The sequence below is a fragment of the Gymnogyps californianus genome, chromosome 4 (genome assembly GCF_018139145.2).
Source record: "Gymnogyps californianus isolate 813 chromosome 4, ASM1813914v2, whole genome shotgun sequence".
Taxonomy (NCBI): Eukaryota; Metazoa; Chordata; class Aves; order Accipitriformes; family Cathartidae; genus Gymnogyps; species Gymnogyps californianus.
The window spans coordinates 53155434-53180245 of record NC_059474.1 but is presented as its reverse complement, the minus strand read 5'-3'; the positions used below and the strand labels follow the sequence as shown (position 1 = coordinate 53180245).

General features: G+C 39.6%; 1 protein-coding gene across 2 annotated transcripts in view; it reads right to left on the bottom strand.

Moving 5' to 3' along the window:
• The window catches only part of GRID2 (glutamate ionotropic receptor delta type subunit 2), a 743870-nt gene that overhangs the window by 131100 nt on the left and 587958 nt on the right, over nucleotides 1–24812 (bottom strand). For both annotated transcript variants that reach the window (XM_050895938.1, XM_050895939.1), the window contains 2 exons: nucleotides 9219–9416; nucleotides 1933–2245 (listed from right to left, as the gene is read on the bottom strand). In XM_050895938.1, the coding sequence (XP_050751895.1) occupies nucleotides 1933–2245; nucleotides 9219–9416 (511 nt within the window). The remainder of the gene's footprint in view (nucleotides 1–1932; nucleotides 2246–9218; nucleotides 9417–24812) is intronic.

The window sequence follows — 24812 nt, the reverse complement described above, 5'->3', positions numbered from 1 at the left end:
GGGAGTGGATGCAGATCTCCTTGAGCAAATTCCTTTTCTTTGCTTTTTCCAGTAAATTCCACTTTTTTGTCATCTGGTCCCACTTCTTTTAATCTAATTTCTTCCTCATCTTCATGCTTAATTCAAGGCTTCCCTCTAAGCCCTCTTCAAGCACTCATTTTTACTGACTGGTCAAAAAACCCTTTTCTTTGTAAGCTAACTGAGCATCTATTGAAGGGCTCCCTTGTGGGCTACTGCTCTGGACCTATGACTTAGGAATCTTTGGGACACCAGGCAACACAGGCTTACTTGGATAGACATAAGGCAAACAATTCAGATAATAATTCATGAGATTGAAGTGTGTGATTAAACTAGTTTTGCCTCATTTAAACCTTTGCTGGGCAGTCTCCTATAAAGCTTTTAGGGACTAATGATGTTGGGAGTACAGCAGGGATGCTAAGGCTAATACCAAGCAATAAACCTATGTAAAATTACTCGCATTCATGCAGTAAAGAAACTAATTCACAAGTTTTAACCTAACAGGCAGACAGATGTAATGAGTCTAGTCTGTAACGGACCAACTGCTCTCTCACAGTTGGATTCCCTAAACAGTTACACTGGGAATATTCTGGACAGAAAGAAAACTTTATTAACCTACCCACATACATTCAAAAAACTTTTGTAGCTCTCACCTGGCTCTGAAGACTTTGATTTTCTTTAAAAAAAATCCACAACAAACATGAAACAATCTCTTCAGCTTTCTTCAGCTGGCCATCACTGCTCAATGTAAATGATAATTTTAAAACTAGTATCTCTAGGTCGATGTGTTTAAAATCATACACCTTGTGGAAATTCTCAACTTCAGCTTTTCTTCTTTTTTTGGATGGTGGTGTTAATTTAGGTTTTTTCCCTTCTAGGAGTTTCATACTTGATTTTCTTGCATATGTTTAGCTTTTATGGATGTCATCTGATTGTTTCTAACAGGGAATAATGTAATTTGTAAATTACATGTTGCCAGTGTTACATAAAAATGATGCTTTTACCTACAGCTTTCCATCCAAATTCATGTTAAAATCCAGAAAACTGTCTGGGAGTTTTGAGGCTGCAGTGGCCATGGCTCTTTGTAGAGCAGATGCTCCATGCCATTACAAACAGGTGTACCTGCAGTGCCAGCAGTGACTGATGAACAATTACATGGATATGTCAGAAGGTATTTGTTCTGTTTTGTCATCGAGTGTTATTATCTAAATCTTCTTTGTTCTCATATGAAGCTGTGTTTTCTTATTCCACTTTGCATTATAACCCTAATTTGTAGACCAGAATTTTAAGTAGTATATACCAAGCCAAGATCTGTCTTTAGGATGCATGGTTAAAGCTCTGCCAGAAGAGGTAGGTTGTGAAGGACTTAGGAATATAAACAGAATTGGGGAATAGCCTGGGCTACACCAGATGCTAGAGGGGATTGAGAAAGCATCCAGGAAGGCCAGAGAAGGTTGAGTCTAAACATTATATAGGAAAATTGAGATAAATCGGAAGAGGGAGGAAAGAATATCAGATACAATAAGACGATTTAGCACTGGTGACTAGTCTAAACTTAGTTCAAAAGCCAAATCCCAACATTTTCTGTCCGACTCCGTAAGAATGTAGCACTCACATTAACTATGAATAATTCTCCAGCAGATGACGAGAAATACCTTTTTTTCCCCAAGAAAAATCATCTTTCTCTAATTAGACAACTACAAATCAAAACAAGCTAGCATGTAGTGCTCCGAACTTCTCACGGTTCCCACACTGGGCAGCCAAATGTCCTAGAAACCTTACAGCACAAGGCTTTCCAGTGCTCCCAGTCCCTCATGGGCTGTGGCAGTGAGGCAGGGAAGAGGAAGGTCTCTATAGCAACAGAGAGGATATATAGGTTTTCTCTTGGAGGCAGAGTCTTCCTCTGTCTCTTACCTTGTTGCACAAAGGATCCGTACACAAACCACATGGAGTTGTAGAGGGTTGTGGAGGTCATGGATCCCATCTGAAGGCGTGGGGGGTTGAGCCAGTTCAAGAGGTAGACCAGTAGCCCTACTAACAGCACAGTGCCAGCTATGCATGCCCACAGGGAGAGGTCAAACGGTGCCAAGCAGGCAAACATGTCCACTGTCTTCTCCGCCTTTCGAAGCAGCACGCCCACCGAGTAGTCCATGTAACGTGTTGTGAAGTCCACCACATTTTCCCTGTCGGGGGTGATGGTTAGGGCAGAGATCCCTATATCAGCTCTCTGAGGTAAGAGGGAGAGAGAATGACATGTATAAGTAGGAGCTACAGAAAAGATCTTCATTCCTCTGTGGTTGATAGCAGCTAAACTTATGGAGAAGCAGATGCCAAGGCCAACGTCTTAAGCATCATATATGTGAACACAGAAATGTGACTAAGGCTTAAACAGAATAGCTGTACCACACATCTTAGTTTCTGTAAGCAAACCTCACTTCGTGGACTCAGGCACATTAGCTCTCCATGTTGTTATTTTCCAAGGAATCAAAATACTTCAAATACAGATAATAGTTGGAGGAAATCTACTTCTGGTAATTTTTCTCAGCCTGGCTTACCGAAGCCATCATTGTCATTGTGGCAAAAGGCAGACCTTGTGTATAGTATTTCCAGTCAGAGGAAATTAGTTGCCTGACAGAGCCACATGATATCCAACATTTTGATGACATGACAATCATGACAAAGAGCCACTGCACTGGGGGCACTTGAAATTCTGAAAAACATCAATTTTGGTTGCATAGTCTGAAGTGCAGAAGAGCAGATATTCCACACAGTTCCTTTACTATTAATTCCTCTATATCCTCCTGCTAAGCAATTCCTTTCTATGCCAACCTGTCCTGCAGCTACCTTGGACTTGCTTTGTGCCATTTACTTTTTTTGTAATTTAAAGAACCCATTTCAGATGAGAAGAGGATGAATAACATTCCTTGATCTAATCATTGTATTTCACAGCATATCTGGGTATTAGGTCTCCAGAGACACCAGGCACAACTACAGCAGGTGCTATTTTACTTTTCACAGGTGCAATTAGAACTGCAGTGAAACCAAGAAAGGGTATTTAAAGCACACACTTTAACACCATTTTAAAAAGCCCAAATACTGAACAAAAAGACTGTAAATTCTAGATATTTTAATATGAAAAAGAGTAATTAAAATACTTTAAGCTGCTACTAGTTTGGTTTAATCCATTTCTGTTCTGCATAAAGCAGTGTGTGGTCCTTTGGAAGGGGGTGAGGCGAGCACAAAGGCTTGAAAGCACTGTGTCAAATGTTATTAACGCTCTTGAATTTCTTTCTTCTTGCCCAAAGAAGGCAGATATTACTAGCTCCTTAGAAATGTGATGTGAAATATTAAGTGGGAAGGTATGGCAGCTGAAACTGATTAGAATCAAATTTGCAAATCTTCTGGGCTCTTTTAACACCATCTGCAAAACACTCTGCAGCCCATGGTACAAACATACTTGTAATCACAGTGCACTTAAGACTTCAGTTTAAATTATGTTACTTTAACTTTATATTAACTGTTCACTGGCTTGAGAAAGTGGCAGAAGGTAGCTGGAGGCCTGATGATTTGGACAAAAAAGTGTTTCAAAATATTGATTTTCTTAAAAGCCATGAATTAGAGCTTCAGCTTTAATTTGTGGGTTAGATTCTCTAGTGTCTTAAGTGAAGCTGTGTTGATTTGCATAGCTGAAAGTATGGCTTCATCAATTCACTTCATGTCCCTTCCTAACAATTTTTTGTGAGTGATGATATAACTGCCCTTTGCCCAGGGGCAGCAGCAAACTCAGTCAGTAATCCAAGTAAAAATTTCATCAGAATAGTCCATGGAAACATTCAGATCATCTGAGTCTCTATCCTCTGATTATAAAACTTCCGGTCAACAAGTGACTCAAGTGATTCACAGTATCTGCTAATGTTTAAGTCCTAGCTCCAGCGAGCAAGTTGCAAAGCAGTCATCATTTGAACTGTTTTCCACAACTGTGAATATAAATGTACTTTAAAAATAATTTACAAATGTAAAAGTCCAATGCTTTACACCAATAGTTGTCAAACTGGAAAATATGGTTATATTTAATGAATAGGGTTGTTTGGGGTTTTTTTTTCCTGAATGTATATCAAAAAGTGGAGTAAGAATTCAAGGTTAAAGGAGGACACATGGAAACAAAAAAATCCTAGATTTAGCCCCTGCTGTTTAACTTTAGCTGTCTTAGTAATTATCAGCATGTTACTAAAATAATTCCCTACCACACTAGATTATCATGAGGTATTAATTCAAGTTGTACTTGTAAGATATTTAAAGATTCTCCATTGAAAAACAATATACATAAGTAAAGATACGTTTACCAAATACTATATTACTGTAGGACTGAACGACTATTAGATTTTTTTTCTGCTTTTTTCCCCCTTTTTTAAAAGAGAAACATCTTTCTCCATGAAATATATTGAAAGGCATTGCATGAAAAAGCACAGTATGTGGTATTTGTGGAAATACTGCTTCTATTTTATATCTCTGGGGAGCAGTCTCTCCAAATTCCCCAACATTATGGTTGCACTCTGATTATCAGCCAGTTATGACAGAGGAACAATGTTGTCCTAATGGAAATGTTGCATACTGCAACTTTGTCATACTGCAGCAGCAATAGTGATATAATTACGTCTTGCGATTAAAAAGTGGTGGTAAATTAAAAAATAGAAAGGAGAGAGATAAGTCCTGACTTCTCAGTACTCCTGTGTTTAGCTATTTTTTAAAAAAAAGGTTACACTGAAATACGACAACTCATATTCTTAACTTACTAAATTGAATTATAAACACCAGTTTACCAGAAAACTATACGTTTAGCACAAACCCAAGCTTAAGCTTAACCTAATAGTTGATCTACTGACAGTGAGCATTCTTAATTACATATAGATTCTGTCAACTTGTATCAAAATTGGAAGATGAAAAAAATTAAATGCTTGTCATTAACATGTCAAATTGGATCAGAGAAGACATCAGTTTGAAGAATTCAAGGTTCACTTAGTGCTTCTGAGATAGAAAGGCAAATGCATGCAATTATGTCAGTATTTAGATGTAAAGCTGCCAATCTGAATTATAAACACATAAAACTCTCCACTCACTAAGTTTTTGTAGTGCCAAAATCAACCAACTATCAGCATCTTAGATGTCTGTTTAACACATTTCTGATGAATGAAACTGTGACTCCTGAAACCGACTGAAAAAAACCCAGCAGAGGGCAATATTTTTCATTACGTGACCTGCTTAGGCATTTATATTCCTTAACAGCAGTTCTCCTGCGGTCACTGTAGAGCAACATTACCAGAATCAGAAAATCCAAAATGAATTACCAAATGGGTCTGATAGCATTGTTACTGGTGTCACAGAACCAGCTCATCAGCAAAGCCTAGAAATCCCTGAAATGCCCCTATGCTATTGCTTAAGCAAGCACATCTCATACACATAGAAGGCAGTCTTATGATGATTCCTGTGGTTCATGATCAAGAACAAGGAAAATAAATTAATCTACTTTAAATTGCTCCCTGAGGCCTTTCATTTTATCCATTTTCAATGTTAAATCAAGTTTCAACGAATGCCGGAAGCAATAAACCACAGTCCCACATGTTACGTAGTTATTAATATGGACATGCAAAAATTAATCAGAGAGACATTTTTGTTCAAGTTAACACACATACATTCAAATAATTCTCCTTTTACTCAGCTATTATTTCTTCTCATTTTGTCCTCCCTGTATGCTTTCTTCCTTCCTATGCTACTCCCCTTAGGAAGATGCATTAAAAAATGAGCCTCATAAGAGGCTTCTACTTGGCTTGCAGTTTCTCTTAGAAATGTTTAGGCATGTATTTAGTTTTCCTTTTCTGATGGACCTAAGTGGAATCAGGGAGTTTTCCCTATGCTATTTGCTTCCTGATGGCTCCTCATTGGAAAAAAATCCTAGCAATCAAGGTAGCATGGTGAAATGTGGGAAATAATGGTTGATGGATGTGAGTATCACCGGAAAGTCCAGAGCCATGCTGGAAAGCCTACTGTCCTCTCCCAGAAGTGGCACTAGCCGCTTCTCTTGCCTGTCACACCGGCTCATCCCTCTGGTAATGTGGACTTGAGGGCAACTAAAGGAAGCACTGTGAAAAGACACAGATAACTGACAGCAAGAGAAAGATTTGCGGTAAAGCGCTGCTCCCCTGCAATGGTTTTAGCCTCTCCACAGAAAGCTGCTGCTCTCTGAACTAATCCTGTTTGTGAGCTGACGCTCTGTGGGATGCACCGAAAGCCCCTGTCATTTGACAGGAGAGGGGCAAGAGCACCACATGCTTCTCTCAAAGAGCATTTATCCTCTGTAGACCTTCTGGTTCAGGCCCTCAGCAAACAGAAAGCTTTCTATAGCATGGTTGCATACAGTTTATTTTGACAGGAGAAGGTGTGTGGAGCAAGCGTGTACCTAATATAGGTCTTGACAATCAAAGGAGGAGAGGCTTGAATCAGTTTCCAAATTCAAATTAAAGACCAGTTGCTTTGATCTGCTCATTCCAGCTCCCATTTTAGCAGCCAACAGGGACCTTGTCTCCAAAGCTGGAACAGAGTGAACTTGGCATAATGTCACGTCCATGAGGCCAGCTGTGGACCTACGGCATGTACTTGGCACCGCAGTGTTTCTGCTTTGCACTGCAGCTCAAGCAGGGCTGCTGCAAATGACAGCAGCCCGGGACTGCTCTCACTGATACCAAGACCTGCATCAGAGCCTGCTGCATGCTGAATCAGGTTAATGCAAACAGCATATATCAATCTTGAACACAGAAATAATGTACTTGCTACAGCAACTGCGTTTCATATGGCACATCTTCTGTAGTGGTCACAGACATCCTTCTCAATGAGATGCACTCAAAAAGAGAAGGCCGCCATTTTCCATTATGCTTTAGTGGGACTTGTCTTTTGCAGAAATACATTGTTCCCAACTCGTTTCTGGCTCACGCACTAACAGGCAAAGAGCACTCCCTCTGTTTCTGGATTTCCTCCACGTGTTGGCCAGACTATCATGTAAGGCTTGGTTGGGAAAACAAGGAAACACTCTGTTTTAAACAGGTTAGACCTTTAATTTAAAACTATTCCCTGCTCCTTTGCTTCCCTTTACAAAGTTGCCAAGCAGATTTTGAGTTCTGGGAGCAGAACTCAGTTCACAGTGAACAAGAAAGCAGCCTTTCAAGAACAGCTTGCGCTTGGTAAGGGGTAGATATACACTGGCTGCTCGCCCAGAGGTTCTGTTTTGCCTTAAGAGGGACAGAAAACGGGAGAGGACACAGTGAACCTTTACTGTTAATTATATAAGGGTAAGGAAGACAAAAAATTATACACTGCCATAGTATTAGGAAAACATGTTTTTTGAATTCTGAATGCAGTTCCATTAACTCTTCATACTTTCTAACTGTACAGAGAGATTTCATATCCATTAAGACTCATTTACAGCAAAATTGTAGCAGACTGGTAAATCTGTTCTGCTCATGATATTTATTTACAGATTGGTTTACAGATTATTTACAGGTAACTTAGGTGGTTACCACCTTAAGTGTGTTACTAGAGTTATATGAGTCCCTGCCTACTAAGGGGACAAAAATGCCATACACATTTTTCAGTAAACCATTTGATTTCAGTTGTTATGAGTTCTGACTTATGAATCATTCATTTCAAATAAATAAAAAATGTTCCAGGCCCACTACCATCTCCAGAGCCATCTAGCACTAAGACCCCTCCAGTTTGTGTTATGCAGTGGCCTGCTGAGTCCTTTGCTGAGTACTGTAGAGAGCAGGGTATAGTATAACGTCAGATTTAAGGAGCAGAAGAAATGGTAAAAATAAATCAATAGGCCATTGTGGTATTACGTCTCATGATTAGATGAGGGATTTTTAGTTGTTAAAGTTTAGAAGATGGAGGAAACCATACTTTTGTAAGTGGCTCCAGCTTACCATCTATGATCACAGCATTCCACCTTCCAGCTTTGTAAGGGCATAGGGAGATGGCAAAGGAAGTTTATTACTACAGTGGAGATGTATGAACCATGCCACAGGTACAGCATGTGTGGTTGTTTTCCATTCCAACAGGCTTCCTACTGCTCAGGAAGGCAGAATAGGTTAAACCTATCATTAGTCTTTTTTTTTCCCATGGGGATAATTTTTTCATTTTTATTTTTTTTTCCCCTTTTTTTCCCCTTTACTGCAAGACTTATTTTCCAGCATTTTGCTAAATTTTAGCTTAAGTATTTAATGATTAGGTCTTGTATCTGACCACATTGCTCCTTATTCTTTGCTGTGATTATCAATTAAATTCCACCTGCAGATTTGGAAAAGCACTTCCATAAACAACAACTAAGTTATTTACATGAATATCTACTGCAGTTATTTAAGGAAAAACAACAAATGTAGGTCTCTATTGCTGTAAAAGCTGCCTCTGCAGGTTAACTAAGAGCAAATAAAATATATATGTTCATGGCACAAATGAGACATCAGCAGAATAGAGTCTGCATAGCCCCTTCTCAATGGGAGAAACTGGAAGCAGGTAAGATGTAAAGAGTGGAAAAAAAAAGAAAAATATGGTACATTTATTTGGTTTAATTTATTTATGATACCATATTGAACATTTAGTGTAAAATTAAGTAGACTAAATCGTCTATTAATTACAGAATAGAGAATATACTACTCTTGATTCACACATCTACATAATGTGTTATTATATACCAATAAAACATTTTCTGTTGATTATATACTTCATGTATTCATCACACCAACATTTTTCTAAGTGCTATACATTATTTATGTAATGTATCACTAATTACTGCAACACCAATTTTTCCTCTTTCGAACAGCCTCTTCAACTCATTTGTGTCAGGTCTTGCCAAATTAATTAGGATGCTGTGCATCCCATTATTTGACTGCATTCAGATTTCATACTGCTGTACTTTGGTTGGAAAAAAGAGATTGCCCTGCTTCTTAAATAGTTACCAGCAAGCACTATTTCCAGCTTTTTCTTTACCGCCCAATGCACCTGGGCATACTATCAAATGCTGGTGACATGCAATGAAAAATGTGCTATCAATGACTCATTAAAAAAGGTTACTGGCTGATGCAAACATAATAAGCCACGTATTATTTAGCTTTATCACATGACCTTATTTAGTAAGTTATTAATAACCTTACCTTAAATACCAGTTCTCCTATCAGTCCATTCCATGACCCATCATCCTGAGGACTCCCATACTTGTGATCCGGTGCAACATAAATTTCATATTTAAAGCCGAGGTAAGTGGCCAAGGCTTCCAACACGTCTATTGAGAAGCCCTGATACTTCTTCGGTTTTCCCAGAACATTTTCAGACACCATGACAAAGGGCTCTTCCTAAATAGAAAACAAAGGAGGCAACTGTTGGTAAAGCAATTACATGCCACATCTGGGTGCTGTTTTTTTTTTAAAGTAAAGGAGGAAGTATTTAAATACTGTTTATACAAAACTTTTCTATAACACATTGTTAGCCGTGCCTCTTGCATTCTGCAAAATGCTATTTTGTTATGTATTTACTTCAACAGAGAAATTTTATTCTCTGCTACGTATTTCAGAAGTAAATCTTCTGCTGTAACATTACAACTGAAATGCTTTTCAGTAATGTCTTCTGCCCGCACTTATGCTCGGCAGGGCAGACACACACTCATATGTCTGTCCATAAATACGGAGGATTCTACAGCGCTGCCAGTTTCCACTGGCTGGGCAAACACTGTATCCGACAACTGCAACTACTAATTCATGCTGTAAGGAATGAAAAGCATGGCAAAATAGGCCATACTGCAGAAACATGCATTTCTCTTGTCCTTCTACTGTAATCTGAATTTGAATATAAGCTGGCTGATTTTAAATAGTTCTATTCAAAGATCATCCATTTGATTAGTTTAGGGAGAATCAATTATGGGACTTAAGTTTGCCTATAAGAATGATTGGTGAATATTCATCAAAAAGATGACCATAATAAAGGATACAAATAGATACTGAAAGTTGGAATTCGTTGGTAAGATTTCCAAACAATATGCTTTTCTTTACCTTTTCCCCAAGATCAGTAATTGTTTTCTCTATTTTTTTATTAATTTTTCTAACATTTTCAGAAAGAAATTATTTTTTGGCTAACTTTAATTTCTTTTTTCCCCTCTCTATTATTCTTCCTGTTGAGTATTTAATTTCTAGACATTCTTCTTCACATCTTTTTAAAATGAAACACAAAAAGAGATCATATTTCTGAGCACAAAAAATATATTTGCCATAGATGGATCTCACTTATGTTTGTTCTTTATTTTCTGTGAGAACATCTGTCTGATGTACCTAAGTAGAGCAAAAGTATCAAATCCCCCAAAAAGCATGAGAGCACTGTAACACTTAGGGTTTTTTTTTTTGAAATATGCTACATTTCTTCCTTTTAATTCTTTACATGGTGCTGTAATTTAGCATGAGTCTATCAGAAATATCTATTCTGAGGTGCAAAAAGTTAGCTCTGGCTTGTCATGGCTTGGCCATGACAAGCACATGAAATCACTTCCTGACCACTTCCTCCTAGTCTGCATAACCCACAAGCATACAGAAGAAAACAGAATTGATTTTCTGTAGTATTTGTGGCCCAAACTTTAAATGTATCTCCAGAGGCCTTTTTAGCAGTGTTTAAATGATTTTTTTTCTTTATTATTCTACTACTTATCTCTGTCAATTACTTTGAAGCCAAAGTACTTTTTACTAATACTTCACTGAATATTTTTAGTTTGTTAGTATGTCACTGTATATGAACAGGTATCACTGAATTGCAGGCAGGATGTTCTCTGAATAAGAAGGCACCATTTGTAAATGCTTGAGTTAACATTCATGAGGATAGCCACACGCTGAGGATGCTGCCAAAGAAGCAAGGATGCAACCAAACTGCACTGGCAGGATGTTCTTTTCTGACTGCAGGAAATCCAGAAAAAAAACCCCCAAACCCCCAAACCCAAAACAAAACCCAAAATCAACCAAACAAAAAAACCACCAGAAAAAAAAAAAAAAGCAGAAGTATTGACTGTCTCAAGCTATTATTTCCCAGTTGTCAGATAGAATTTCTTTCTTCCAAATTATCCAGAATCAGCCAAATGGAATAAGAATGGAGGACAGCAAGTGCAAGTGAATTTTTAAAGTAGTTTTCCAGTGCCTGGGTTCCAAGAACATTGAAGAAATTGAGACTAAGTCTCTCCTAAATGAAGACATGGAGTTACTTCAGCTTTGCTGATCACTTGGATGAGAGATTCCCTACATACAGACTCAAAACTACTCGAAAAAAATGTTTCCACAAAAAATAAATATTGTAATTTATCAATCTAAGCACACTATGCACAAAATTCTAAAGATTTGTGTGTACAAAATGTTTTTTAGAAGTTGATAATTTTCATATTAGAAAGGATTTATTCTTATAACTTCTAAGTTATTAGAAAATAGTTGCTCATAGACTGAATTTTTATTCAGTTAGTTAAAAAGCAATTGCTAATTGTACTGATTTAAAACACTATTTAAAATGCAGTTTGTCATGACTAATTTCAGTCTTTTATTAAGTTATGTAACGTTGTTTGCTGTTGAGAGATTTACCAAAAAACCCCAATGTCCAGTGTGCTATATATTTAAAGGAATATAAATAGTCAAACAGCTTTATGCAAAGCAACTAACACTTCCCAATTTCTGCTGAAGCTTGGAGCAGCAAAATATTTAATCATATTCCAAACAAAACAAAACAAATCTATTGCTATGTTTTTTTGTAATTGTTTACATTTCTCAGAAGGCATTGAAAGAGGAGAAAAATATTTGTCTTGATTTTTTCCCCCCATAAATGCTGCAGGCTGAAACTATGCTAGTTGTGCTTTTGTACACTGGGAGGGCGTTATGGGAACTCCTATGTAAAGACATACACATCTGTCCTGGTTTCGGCTGGGACAGAGTTAACGCTCTTCTTAGTAGCTGGTACAGTGCTGTGTTTTGGATTTAGTGTGAGAATGATGTTGATAACACTCTGATGTTTTAGTTGTTGCTAAGTAGCGCTTATCTTAAGCCAAGGACTTTTCAGTTTCCCATGCTCTGCCAGCAAGCAGGTGCGCAAGAAGCTGGGAGGGAGCATAGCTGGGGCAGCTGACCTGAACTAGCCAAAGGGGTATTCCATACCATGGAACGTCATGCCCAGCATATAAACAGGGGGGAGTTGGCCGGGAGGCGCAGATTGCGGCTCGGGAACTAACTGGACTCCGGGCGGCAGCGGGAAGACTCGGGCTGGCTGTGCCACCGCGATCGCCTCGGCTCGGTCATAAGATTCTCCACTCACTCTTTGTAAAAATGGATTAGAATTCCTTCTCATAGGATCAGGAGTAAGATAGCCCTTCCACTCTGTCTGCCACACCGCTCACAGTGCTCACTGGAGCCTGAAGCAGCAATCTTCCTGGAAGAATCCTCATTTGTGGTTGTTTTTCCTTGCAATTCACGTACCTGTGCATCTAGGACCGAGGTAGGTTTTCTATCCCACTTCATCATATCCTCTCTGTGCTCACGCAGGTAAGACCACAGGATACCCCGTGAGGTGTACCTTCTATCTCCTCTCTTGAGCAGAGGGACGCTTATTCCTAATAGCTGAGATATTGGTGTGTGCAGGTGGGAGGCAGAACTTATCCTCAAATCGCTGGAACTCTTGGGACAGTTTCTCGGCTATTATGTCTGGCAGTTTCTCCACAGCCGCGACGAGGGAGGAAGTGAGACTTTCTTCGTATTGCCGAAGTCGGCGAGCCAATTCATCTACTGTTGGTCCCTCCTCGTCTTTCCAGTCCATTACTGCCAATGCACTGGCATATGATGATGGTGCACTTCGTACAAACTTCCGCCACATGGGTCGTGCACGTTGGACTTCATCTGGATCTGTGGGTAACCACCCATCGTCTGGGTCATAATAAACCATCTCCCGCATGGCTAATTCCCTCAGGTACTGGATACCTCTCTCCATGGTGGTCCACTTGCCTGGTTGACATACAACATCTTCCTTGAAGGGGTACCTTTCCCTCACGCCTGATAGAAGTCGCCTCCAGAGGCTGAGGGCTTGTGTTTTTTTTTCAATTGCCTTGTCAATGCCCCCTTCCCTAGAAAGGGATCCCAATTGCTTGGCCTCCTTACCCTCTAATTCCAAGCTACTTGCCCCATTATCCCAGCATCGGAGCAACCAGGTGATAATGTGCTCGCCTGGACGACGGCTGAAATCTTTTCGCATATCTCACAGCTCACTCGGGGATAGTGACCGGGAGATTATCTCCGGTTCTGCCTCTTCCTCCTGTTCTCGTGATGGCCCTGCTTCACCTTCATCCTTTGCTAAGCGAGCTGTCTTTTTTGAGTATTTCTTCTTCTGTACAGGGGCAACTGATACCGGCATGGATTGGTTCTCTGGTTCAGCTGGTTAGTTCCCGAGCTGCGATCCGCGCCTCCCGGCCAACTCCCCCCTGTTTATATACTCGGCATGACGTTCCATGATATGGAATACCCCTTTGGCTAGTTCAGGTCAGCCGCCCTGGCTATGCTCCCTCCCAGCTTCTTGCACACCTGCTTGCTGGCAGAGCATGGGAAACTGAAAAGTCCTTGGCTTAAGATAAGCGCTACTTAGCAACAACTAAAACATCAGCATGTTATCAGCATCATTCTCACACTAAATCCAAAACACAGCACTGTACCAGCTACTGAAAAGAAAGTTAACTCTGTCCCAGCCGAAACCAGGACAACATCCCTACAATATTGATGTTAGAATGATTGTCTCCATCCTTGAGAAAGCAGATCTTGTAGAAAGAAAATTGTGTTGGGTTTGTGCGGCGGGAGTTTGTGTAGCAGGGGAGGGGCTACAGGGGTGGCTCCTGTGAGAAGCTGCTAGAAGCTTCCATGGCTCCAACTCGGACCCACCTCTGGCCAAGGCTGAGCCAGTCATCGATGGCAGTAGCGCCTCTGTGATCGCATATTTAAGAAGGGGAAAGACTGCTGAAAAGAAGAAGAGCTGCAGCAAAGAGAGGAGTGGGATGTGAGAGAAACCACCATGCAGACACCAAGGTCAGTGAAGGAGGAGAGGGAGAAGGTGCGCCGGAGCAGAGATTCCCCTGCAGCCCGTGGAGGACCCCACGCCGGAGCAGGTGGCTGGGCCCGGAGAAGGCCCTGACTCTGTGGGAAAGCCCGTACTGGAGCAGTTCGTGCAGGACTGCAGCCTGTGGAAAGGACTCGCGTTGGAGAAGCTTGTGGAGGGCTGACCCCTGTGAGAGGGACCCCACGCTGTATGTAGCAAGAGAAGAGTGTGAGGAGTCCTCCCCCCGAGGAGGAAGGAGCAGCACAAACAGCATGTGATGAACTGACCCCAACCCCCATTCCCGTCCCCCTGTGCCACTGGGTGGGGGGAGGAGGTAGAGGAATGGGGAGCAAAGCTGAGCCTGGGAATAAGGGTGGGGTGGGGGGAAGGTGTGTTTTTAAGATATGATTCTATTTCTCATCATCCTACTCTGATTTGGTTGTTAACAAATTAAATGGATTTCTTTTTTCCCCCAAGTCGAGTCTGTTTTGCCTGTGACCGTAATTAGTGAGTGATCCCTCCCTGTCCTTGTCTCAACTCAGAAGCCTTTTGTTGTATTTTCTCCTCTCCATCCCACCGTGGGGTGGGAGGGAGGAGTGAGCGAGCAGCTGCGTGGTGCTTTGTTGCCGGCTGGGCCTAAACTACGACAAAAATACACAAAACAAAACCAGCCAATACATTTCTCACCTACTGAACAGAAAAATAATGAGAACAAAAAATAAGCTCGTAGAAAGTAGGTGTCAAAAACTGACAAGCTAACTGATGAGTCTGAAGGTGGCAAAATTCACCTAGATGATGAAGCTTCCATTCAACCCCAATAAATTCAAGAAAATCCTGATACACATTCTCTCCAAAGGAAGTATTCAAACTATATAAGCAGGTCTTTCTCAGAGAAGCCATACAATCACCATCCTTGGAGATACTCAGAACTCACCTGGACACAGTCCTGAACAACCTAATCTAACATTAACCCTGCTTCACACAAATGCCATCCAAGGGTCCCTTCAAACCTAAATTGTTCCAGGATGCAGTGAAGTGATTAAAGGAAGGCCACTGTTCCTGCTTCTCCTTTTCTTCCACTTTTGGAGACACCTTTCTAGGGGACTGATGAGCCTCTGTGGGGCAAGAGCAGACTTCACAGTCTGTAAAGTCAGGGAAGTCTGGAAAAGCAAAGTCGTCACAATGTGCATGATTGAGGAGGAAAAGAAAAGGAAATTAATGGATTGCTTCCCCTCAACTTCTTGGTTTTGCAAGGTGGGTGATCTGCCTCACTGGGCCCCATAGCCATCAGATATATTTAGGGGATGGCTTTGCATCCAACCTCGGTGGAGATCCTTTAAGAGAGGAGCTACTTTCCTTCTACTTTACCCTCAATGTGCCTCCTTGTGAACTGAATGCAGCACTACTAAGCCCATGAAAAGGGCTCCTTCTCAAAGTGGCTCTACAGTTATCACTGTCTGGTTTCTTCTTGGGATCTAAGCTGTGCTGCCCTCTGTATCACAGAGGAGGATGGGTTTAAGACTTAATGTGAATCAAAAGATTTTACACAGTGTTGTGGGTTAACCCTTGTAGACAGCTAAGCACCACACAGCCAATGCTACCTGCAACAAAACGAAAGTCAGTAGCAAACAGGTGAAGTTTATATTGGATGAAGCTGTGCATATTGCTTTTTACAACTGTAAGAAGGCAAAGTCTGGTTCTAGAGATGATTACCCTCTGAGCAAGAGAAGCTGCAAAATTCTAGCAGACTAGCACATCTCAGGAAGGCTAAAGGTAGACCCAAGATTAAGGCAACATGACATAAAAAAAGGAAAGCGTTGCAAAAGATGACATGATAGTACAAGTACATTGGAGAAGCAGCTCACAAACCCACTTGTCTCCATTCATTTACCTATTATCACTAGGCGTATAAAACTTTTTAAGGAAGAAGCTACACATTAAAACTGACATAGGTTAACAACATGCTACATATTAAGACTGATAAAATTTAACATCTTTCCCCACCAGAGCAACTAGCTACCTTCTCACGCAATAGCTCTGCTGATGCTTGGTTCCTTTATTAAAGTAATTCTACTACTCAAACATCATAAATCTACTCAATTTTTGTCAGGTGAGTTGATCTAATTGCCAGGGGTCCAGACAAATACCAGAGCCAGTGCAAGCGCTGGAGTAAGACTGCACAAGCAGAAGTGAGGGAAGTACCAAGAATGTGCCCTTTATGGTATCAGGGAATGGTTAAGCAGCTCAGACATCTTACCCAAACCTATTTTCAGCTGTTCAGCACAATATTATTTGAGCACATTTCACAAATTAGGGTTTATCACTGACATACTTGGTTGAGTAAGAAGAGTTGTCATCACCATTTTCCACATGCAGAACTGAAATGCACAGATTTCATGACTTGTACAGCTGAGAAGTGAATCCAAGTGTGCTGGGTCACAGACACATGCCTTAACCATAGACTGTTTTCCCTCTATCTTATTTTAATGCTTTAAAACATTTGTACTTACATACGTATCTGTGTTCTGGTGAACCATGAGTGTAAGAGCAGGAAAACCAATAGTGGAAAGTAAGCATTAGATGAGAACAAAGGAAGGTGGGATCCAAAAATGAGATGTCTAGACCCAGGGAGAGAAAAGTCTTACTCTTGAAAGGACTGCTTGCCTGGGTAAAACTGCAAGTGGACAACAGAGATTGTAACATGCCCTAGTCCAGGGAGAACTGATAGCAGGGCAATATAGGCACAAAAAGGAATGTCACACATCCAAAACCCAGCCCTCAACCCCTGTCCTGAATTTTACACAGTGGGATGTAGGGTGTAGAGAATATTTTGTTTTATTTTAAACATATCAGCGGAAATCAGAGGTTGATAGGATAGAGCTTGGAGCAGGCTAAATTCGAGATTAGTAGAAAGAAATGCTGCACTTTATTGCTTTTTCCAACAAGATAAAGGGCTAACAGTTTTGCCTATTCAGGACTTAGGTTCTGGTGCACATAAAAACGAAGTAACCTAAGGTTTTGTAAGTGCTTCAAGAGTCTAAGATTAAACATACAAAATATAGTTTTTATTTACTCTGATGAATTTCTCAGACACGTGCCAATAATTTGGATGTAATAGTTGGTCTGAAGTAATCTTTTTATATCCTTTACTAGACCACGTAATAAAGTTAAAAATAAGAAAAAAGAGAAAAGCTTTTGGGCAGAGAAGACCTTCACGTTTGAAAACAGAAGGGGCAATACTCAAGCTAAATAGCAGAAAAGAACAGTTACTCTGAGTTTAACTTGGTTATGTTAATTAATTAGACAATCAAAGAGAAACATTGGTTTGTAACCATGCTACAGAGGTGGGTGATGAAGTTAAGCAATAAATTCAGGCCTTAGAGGAGGCAGGGAGAGAGAGCAAGAGAACGATTGCTTGTGAAGCGTTCAGGGACAACTGAAATGTAGGGAAAAAGTATATCCCTAAACCCAGAGCCTCTATTCAGGATGATTTTTAGCAGCCAGTAAAATAGTGACTTCAAATTCCAAGCTTTGATAGTCATCTTTTAGGTCTTCAATGAAAATCAGGTTTTGGAGGTTCCGGTATCTTTGTATAGATTCTCTCTTTTGGGACAAATTACAGAAAACTCTCTTGAAAGAACAGAAAAAGCACCATTCAAATCTTCAACACAGCACTCTAACTAAATACATGACAGGAAGAAAAAGTTGCATTCGGTGGCCTGTTTACAATGAAGTGGTGGTCTCAGCCCAGCTGTTAATGATTTTACATGCACACCACATCATCAGGAGATCATTGAATGGGCAACAAGGCAGATTTTCTCTGTAATTACAAGGGTGGATTCTGCAGCTTTAAGTTGAGACTTAGTTCAGGATATATGGGGCCATAATACACTGCTCTGCTGTGCTCATTTATGAAAGTCTTACACTTTCTCTAAAGATAAAAATGCTAGGATGTAGTTTATAAATGGAAAAGCAAAAGCAAAACAGAATGCTTGGGATTATTCTCCTGCTCAGCTGAATCCTCTTTTCCCCTTAGCACGGGCAGAAAAACTGCCTAGCCAGGAGGCTATATAGAAATTATTAAGCGAACAAAAAGTTATTGGCTTGTGAGATCAGAGAAACTGATCACTGCTGGGATTTACAACATATATTGGGGCTTGACTCTAAAACTGCAGATGGATGGCCTTATGTGCTTCTACTATGTTTGGAAGAGAGTTTTGAAATTAGGTAATTATATGGGTGGTTAGAATTCATAAAGCATATGAAAATGACCTCTGTGTCTACTCATCAGAAATTTCTGAACACACTGGAATGTAATACTTTAATATTGACACTCTGTATTCATTAAACAGGACTCTGTATTCATTAAATCTTCCCTTCTCTACTGAAAGTAGAAAGAGAGAGAAAAAAACAGAAGCAAGAAATGAAGCTCAGTTGTGGGCAAGACTGTCAATCTGTGCTTGGCATTGACTCTAGAAACAGTGGACAGACACATTAAATGATTCACATAGCCCAAGCAGAGCCTCGGCAATCACATGAAGTAAATATTCACTGTGACGCTTTAAAACTCCCATCACCTGCAAATGCTAAGAAACTGCTCCCAAAACTGAAATTCACTCTCATTACTGGATCTCTCAACTCCCTTCCAAAGGCTGCTGAATGACCAAGCGCAGCCATTATAACCGACAAGAAGCACAAAAAGTCTCATAAACCATAACCAAAACATTTTCAAGCACAGGATGCTATTGTCTTGTTGCTTGCTAGGCATAATTACTTTTTTCTTGACTCATAAAATAATTAACCCCCCACTTTTAAATGTTAGCCATTTTGCATTTCTTTCCCCAAAAGATTTCAGTGAAATATGCAGCCCCAAATACTTAATTTCCTCAAGTGCTTTATTGACCACCTTTTTGGGGATTTTATTTGGCTAGGAACAGCACAGCAGCTTGTTATTTTTAATTGAACAGCAATGTACATTACTTCATGTTAGAATCAATGACCAAAATTTAATTGAAACGTTTCATTCTCTCATTACAGAAATTCTCCCACTAGCAACGGTTATAAAAGTTGCTGCAAAACATAACACAATCCCCACCCCTTAATAACACTAAAACAAAGATGAAGGTTTCAAACCTACAAAATCTTGGATAATTAAAGTGTTATACTCATTCAATATCCTATTGTGCCAACGGGCTGTGTAACAGTATTGGCATCGAAAACCACTGTTCTTGGATTCTGTGCTTTTCAAATAGACTGATTAGAAACTCAGTTGTACTAACAGAAAAGTCGCCTTGCCTGCAGCAAGAAGCTAGTTCATGTCCCAGAAGCTGAATACAATATTAAAGGAAGGGGATTTTACATTTGGCCTTTGTTTACCACTGTCCTTATGCATGTGCGTAGTCTCTCGCTTTTTTTAATGACAGTTTTATTGTCATCTTCAACAAGACATGAGTTTGTGCTTTCAGTTACAGTACTTTAAACAGTGTTTTTTCTCCTGAATGAAATGGTGGCTTCTGGATTTATTATGCTATTTAGTTTAGTGCTATTTAGTAGAAACAACCAAAAAATGTTAGCCCCCCTCCCTGATACTTCCCATTGCTCTGCAATGGGACTAAGTCTTTATGGCAATGGTCTATTAGGATGCAGCCAAGCTTTGTGTATTGATTTTAATTCACAATAACTTAATGCACCTAATAGCTCTTTCTGAACCATTATAGTTATATGATAGGAATATGGATTGAGATTGGAATCGATTGGAGTGTTTTAGAGTATGTCTAAACAGCACAATGCTAGCTTTAATGTAGCTAGCTCAGATACTGGAATTAGCAAAAGTGTAGTATGGGTATATTAACCTGCTGGGAGCTGCATTATACTTCTTCCAGCAGCCATGCAAGAGCTCCTATTCATAACGAATTCACAATGTCACTTCATGACATTGCACTGTCATGCAGTTCACCTCCTTTTCTATCTTGCATAGTATGGAAGGATAATTACAATCAGAATAAGAACCTCTTTCTGTTTAAAAGCCAAATTTCCTGTGTGCTCTGTGAACTATATGAATCACTCTGGAACGCAAATATGCCCACAGAGCAGATGGGTAAGGGTCAGTGAGAAGATAAGCGCTAAGGAGCCTTAAGAAGTAACCCTTGACGTACAGATGAGTTAGGTTGGTCCTACCAGGTTTTGCATTGCACCTACCTTGCTGTCAAACTATGGCCCCAGCCAGGTCCCAAAACATTTGAATTCCTTGATATTCACCTCATCTAGTATATAGCACCTGCTACTTTAGAACAATAGATTGGAAATATTAATTAAAATCAAAAGGGGCTGGGTTTCCCAGCAGGCTCTGAGATTAAAGCTTGTAAAACAAATGATCACAGTAGGCATGTGCAGTGTGAATAACTGTAAGGTTTATGACCTACCTGTTTTAATACAAGCTAGGTAGCTCAAAGGGACATAAAGCAGCTATTAAACGTAACCTGTGCCCAGTCAGTAACAATTTCAATTTGGCCCTTGTACAGGTGTGGTGGGGGGAAGAGGAATGGAAAGACAGGCTCTGCCTCTATCAAGGGATATTAACTTCTGTTGTTATAATAATAATTTTAATTATTAATATTTTAAGGAAATCTCATCACAGTACAGTACCACTTGAGAAAAAAAAAAAAGTATTTTCCAAAAGAACCCAAATGTATATGCAAATGTTTGCAAAGAGAGGAAAATGGAATGGGAGGATTAGGGGGAGGAGACTACACCAAACCTAAATCTCTGGCAAAGTGAGGAATACCTAATCAAGGCACACTCTGCCCCGATGGGTGCTTGTTTGCTAATTACGGTGCTCAGTTTTCAACACTGATCAATTGCAAGGAACAGCTGAAATGGCTCCTGTCCCCATTTTCTGCTTAGTAAAGTAACCCTAAACAGGACTGGCAGCCCTTGGAAGAGAAGCAGGGCAGACGGCTGAGGGCAGGAGGCATTTCAGGAACCTTATTTTCTTCCATGTCTGTTTATGTGTCATCGTTCTTAGTCCCCAAGAAAGAAATGCACAAATTCTACTCCTCTCCGCTTCGTTGCTTTAATATTGCCACTTTCTCTGCAATGATAAAACAAACTTTTTAGTAGGGCTTGTTGCAATAGGACAAGGGGTAATGGTTTTAAACTAAAAGAGGGTAGATTCAGACTAGATATAAGGAAGAAATTTTTTACAATGAGGGTGGTGAAGCACTGGAACAGGTTGCCCAGAGAGGTGGTAGATGCCCCATCCCTGGAAACATTCAAGGTCAGGCTGGATGGGGCTCTGAACAACCTGATCTAGCTGAAGATGTCCCTGCTCATTGCAGGGGGGGTCGGACTAGATGACCTTTAAAGGTCCCTTCCAACCCAAACTATTCTATGATTTTATCCTATATTAAAGATGCAATTTTTTCATTAAGCACCCAAGTATATTAAATACATTGATGTGCCTGTAATGACGGCATGCTGTCTGCATATATGGAGGGGAGGAGTAGTGTTGAAATATGGCCAATATAATGGTAGACATCAGGTTACAGAGGTCTGGAAGGGATTAGCATCCCATCTGACTAGCACAGTGTAGAAAGTTTGGGCCTAATTCAGTGTATGGCACTAATATGTATTCTGGAAGTTTGTGCCTGTGCAGTAAGCTAGGACATGTACAGTCAGTGCCAGAAGGCACCAGAGCTTAAGGAGCAATTTTTATATGCTGATAGCTCCTGAAATGCTGAATGGGAGCACAAGCTGGAAAAATAGTAGGTGCTATTTGCTATGCAGAGTAAGTAAGGAAAAAGGGTGAAGAGGGAGAAAGACATATATCAAGTCTTGTCTTGAATGTTCATAATAAGTGCCAAATCATGCAATTATTACCAACTTTCAGCCTTAAAGTTTCTATCTGCTTGAAAGCATAAGCTAAAAACTAGGGAACTTCAGGAAAAAGCTGTCTCACTGTGGAGCTAGTATTTCCCAGCACTATCTCCTTGCTTTCTAAAACTACTTGGCTCAACTGAAGTCTAGGTGTCTCCTTATTTTCAGAAATTAAAGTCTCTGTGTGAAGAGCATGAGATAACATAATCAGGCTTAGAACTACAGTAAAAGTGCCTGGTTTTTACAATGAAATTGTTTCTAACCAGTACCTTCATAAGATGAAATCTTTACTTAAGAAGCAGTGTAAAACACATAATATAGAGTCTGGGGATAACAACACTGTTGCATTTCCTGCATACTCTATATTTAAAAATACCTAAATTACAAAATAATTCTGACTAAAGTTTCTGAGCAGTTAGGTCAATACAAACTGCTCCTGCAAACTCCTCTCCTTAGTTTGTAATTGTCTATACATGTTACTATGTTCTTCTATTCCAGTAATACCAACCTATTTTCTTTTATTTGCCTAGAAATAGATATGGTTGCATGGAAATGCAAGCTAGAAAGAATCTCTAAAACCTTCTTTCCTTTCTCTGACTCAGGATAAAACTACCTAGACTAAGCAAGAAAAACATGAACCTACTATTCCTGGACAGACCTCTGACAAAGCAAAGTCCACAGCCTTCTTACAACTGGATGCCTAAGTATTCTTAGCATTAGAAAGTATAATAAGAGGTCTGAGAGCTACGCTTACCTTGTGATGGGAAACATTTGCTGTAACTATTAATAGTTTGCTTATCCTTAAAATCATTGAGAAAACTTTTGACCAACCAAAGAGCAATTAAGTTCCATTTTTAATTTTAAAGATATGATAATAATTTTTTAGGAGAGTAAAAAGTGATTCATATTGTCAGCATACATCCCAAGCCATTTAAAAAAATCCTCCTTACGTTAGGAATGAGCAAACTCTTATAAAAAGCTGTAAAAGTGAATAATTTTTTTAATGTCAAAATTTCAGTTTCAATAAATGCTTGTCCAGAATCATGTCCTGAAATCTGAATTCAAATTTCAAAATTGGGAATTCTGCCCCATGAAAAGATATTCCAATACCAACTGACTTTTCCATAGGTGAAAGCCAGTCTCCTCATGCATATCTCATACACGAATGACAGCTTTCATGTCAACAACCAGGGTAACTATGAAGAGTAGTAAATAATGAGCCTAATCCTGTCATGCATCATTACTCCTGATGATTTCATTCCTTTACCAATGAAATGAACACCTCTACCAGTGTTGCTATAATTTACCACCATTTCACTGAACATTTTTATTGGATGTATTTGTCTATAAAAGATCCATTCTTTCCAACTTTCTTTCAAAGATGGATAAGGGTAGCAAAAAGGAAGAGAAATCAAGACACAGGGATTTGTTGCTGCCTAGGAAATTTTGCATTCTTTACAACTAGCAATGGAATATTCTAAAAAGTCAAATATTTTTGAAATATTTTAACTACAGCACACATGGTATATACTAAATACATTACAGAGTTGTAGTATATAGAGATTTTATGACAGACTCCAGATAGAATACACTACATCACTCACAGCTTTTCTGCCATTCAAACTCAGGTGCATAAATAGCCATCAAAGAAGGATTTATCCCTTACAGGTAAAACAGTAAAATATGTTTGCTCAAAACACAAATACTGCAACTGATGAAGATAGTCAAGTAACGTTTCTTAACTTTACCACCTCCTAAGGCATTTCTGCTGCCATAGGAAATTCACTACGGTGCACTATAGTCCAATATGCCAATAATGTTGAGACACAGAGCAACATATAATTTAGTATAATACATGCCTTAATTAAAATTATTTTTTTAAAAGATTGTAGGCACTGGTGCATAGAAACTGCAGCCTGACAAAATTAAGAAGTATTCACAGGAGTGCACACCATTCAATTGTGAAAGTGGGGACATGAGAAAAGGGAGCACCAAAAAAATGGGAGAAAATGGAAGAGGCATTATCTATGAGACTATTCTGATTGTACACTATTACAAAATATTTATTCAGTATTTCCTGAGGTATCCCACACATAATCTTTGCTGCAGTTTATCTTTATTTTACAGTCATTCACTGATGTTTTTGTCCTCCCATTTTTTTATCCTTTATCACTTCTGACTGTTTGTTCTTCTGCATATGCTTAAACACTGTCTTATTTCATCTCTCTTATGCCTTTCCTTTTTCCTGTCACTCTGAAAGCTGCTCCAGCTTCTTGGAAAGGACTTTTTTAACTTTGTTTAAACCAGTGTTGGAAGTCAAATCCCAAAGACAGTCTCAGCTTTTAAAAGCAGGACTTAGCTTCATATCTTACTTTTCATCTTTTCTCTGAGTGGTAAGTTCAACAGAAAAAGGGACTGAAGATGCAGACCTCCTGCCAGCTCACATCCCTAGAGATATTGTCTGCTTTCACGTTTGCTTCTTTCCTAATCTGGGCAACAAATGCTCATGCATTTAATGCCGACCATTGAGAATTAAACTAGTCCACACATGATAATATTTTCCCTGGTGTAAATGATGCTTTTTTTTTTTGCTATGCTTGTCTACCCTTCTGCCAGCCCCCCCACTACACCACATCCCACAGTGCCCACCTGCAGCCAAGGGTCACCAAACTGCCTCTGGTCCACTTAGCTCTGTGCAAGTAACCTAGGTAATAACTCTCAAGAAATAGTGCATAGGGATGTATGGCAAAGCATAATTCAGTATCGCTTGCTATTATTTTTCTTTC